General features: G+C 38.3%; 1 protein-coding gene across 1 annotated transcript; it reads left to right on the top strand.

Moving 5' to 3' along the window:
• Nucleotides 1-799: 799 nt before the first annotated feature.
• On the top strand, nt 800-1492 carry LOC142616184 (uncharacterized). Its single transcript, XM_075789049.1, has one exon. It carries the CDS (start codon nt 800-802, stop codon nt 1490-1492), a length of 693 nt encoding a protein of 230 aa, XP_075645164.1.
• Nucleotides 1493-1787: the final 295 nt, after the last annotated feature.

Here is a 1787-nt window from a genome sequence, read left to right as displayed (position 1 = left end):
TATAACACCGAGTATAAGCAACAAGTGTTACAGTGTAAAGATCAATCGAGTAGACCTATGGCATCAACGGTTGGGACCTGCAAGTCACAAGCAATTAGAGAAGATCTCTAAGTGTGAAGCAGTTATAGGTTTGCCCAAGTTTGAAAAGATAAAGAAGAGCATATGTGGACCATGTCAGATGGGTAAACAAGTGAAGGCCAAGCATCTATCTATAACTGAAGTTCAAACCACAAGACCTTTGGAATTGTTGCACATTGATCTCATGGGTCCTGCTAGAGTTCAGAGTTTGGGTGGAAAGAGGTATATTCTAGTAGTTGTGGATGATTTCACTAGATATACCTGGGTTGTACTTTTGAGAGATAAGGCTAAGGCTCCTGATAAGATGATACACTTGTGCAAGAGATTACAAGTTGAAAAAGGTGTCATGATATCCAGAATTAGAAGTGATCATGGGAGAGAATTTGAGAACACAAAGCTGGCTACCTTCTGCAATGATCAAGGCACATAACAAAAGGCACATAACAAGAGTTCTCTTCACCTAAGACACCACAACAAAATGGAGTAGTGGAACGGAAGAATAAGGTTATTCAAGAAATGGCCCGTGTCATGTTATTACAAGAAGATGCCCAAGTCTTTCTAGGGAGAAGCAGTTAACACTGCATGTCATACAGTCAACCGAGTGTATTTCAGTTTTGATTCAAAGAAAACTCCATATGAACTCTAGAGAGGACAGAAGCCTGTTGTAAAATACTTCAGGATATTTGGAAGTGACTATTACATTCTACGTGATAGGGAGAGCATGGAAAAGTTTGATGCAAAAAGTGACAAGGGATATTTTCTAGGCTACTCTACCACTAGTAGAGCATATAGGGTGTACAATCTAAGAACTGAAATAGTCATGGAGTCTGCGTATGTGGTGATCAATGGTGAACTATGTCCAGAATCTCATTTAGAAGACACTACTCTTGTTCAAGAGAAGACTGTGGAGGTTAAAGATACTCTTCCTAAAGAGTATGTTGGGAAACATAGCGATGAAGATCTACAACTACTGAATGATACTGTTTTAGAACTATCTACTCCTGTTCCAAAAACTCAACAAGAACAAAGTGAATCTAGCTCTTCTTCTGAACAAAAGAGTACCTCAACTTTTCTGGTCAAAGGTTTGTCTACTAGAGTTGAGTTAAATCTTCTTGCCACAAATATATTGGGTAGTCTAAATGATAACATGAGATTGAGGGCTAAAGCCTTAAATGTAATTACCCACTCATGCTATCTATCCCAATTCGAACCAAAGAAAGTGGATGAAGCACTTCAAGATGCTAATTGGATCAATTATATGCATGAAGAACTTCATCAATTTGTTCGGAATGATGTGTGGGAGCTAGTTCCTAGACCGGATGGAGTGAATACGATAGGAACTAAGTGGATTTTCAAGAACAAGTCAGATGAACATGGGACTATTATAAGAAATAAATCAAGACTTGTTCCTTAAGGATACACACAAGTGGAAGGGATTGACTTTGATGAGATTTTTGAACTGGTAGCAAGACTAGAATCCATTAGGATACTCTTGGCAGTAGTAAGTCATTTAAATTTCAAGTCGTATCAAATGGATGTTAAGAGTGCATTCTTGAATGTGATATTGCAAGAAGAGGTATATGTTGAACAACCAAAAGGCTTTATTGATCCTCATAGACCGGATGATGTATACAAGTTGAAGAGAGGACTCTACGGTTTGAATCAAGCTCCTAGGGCATGGTATGATAAGTTAACTACCTATCTCACTA

This window comes from Castanea sativa, chromosome 11 (genome assembly GCF_040712315.1).
Source record: "Castanea sativa cultivar Marrone di Chiusa Pesio chromosome 11, ASM4071231v1".
NCBI lineage: Eukaryota > Viridiplantae > Streptophyta > Magnoliopsida > Fagales > Fagaceae > Castanea > Castanea sativa.
Note: the sequence above shows the minus strand (reverse complement) of the source record. Positions and strands in the feature narration are given on the sequence as shown.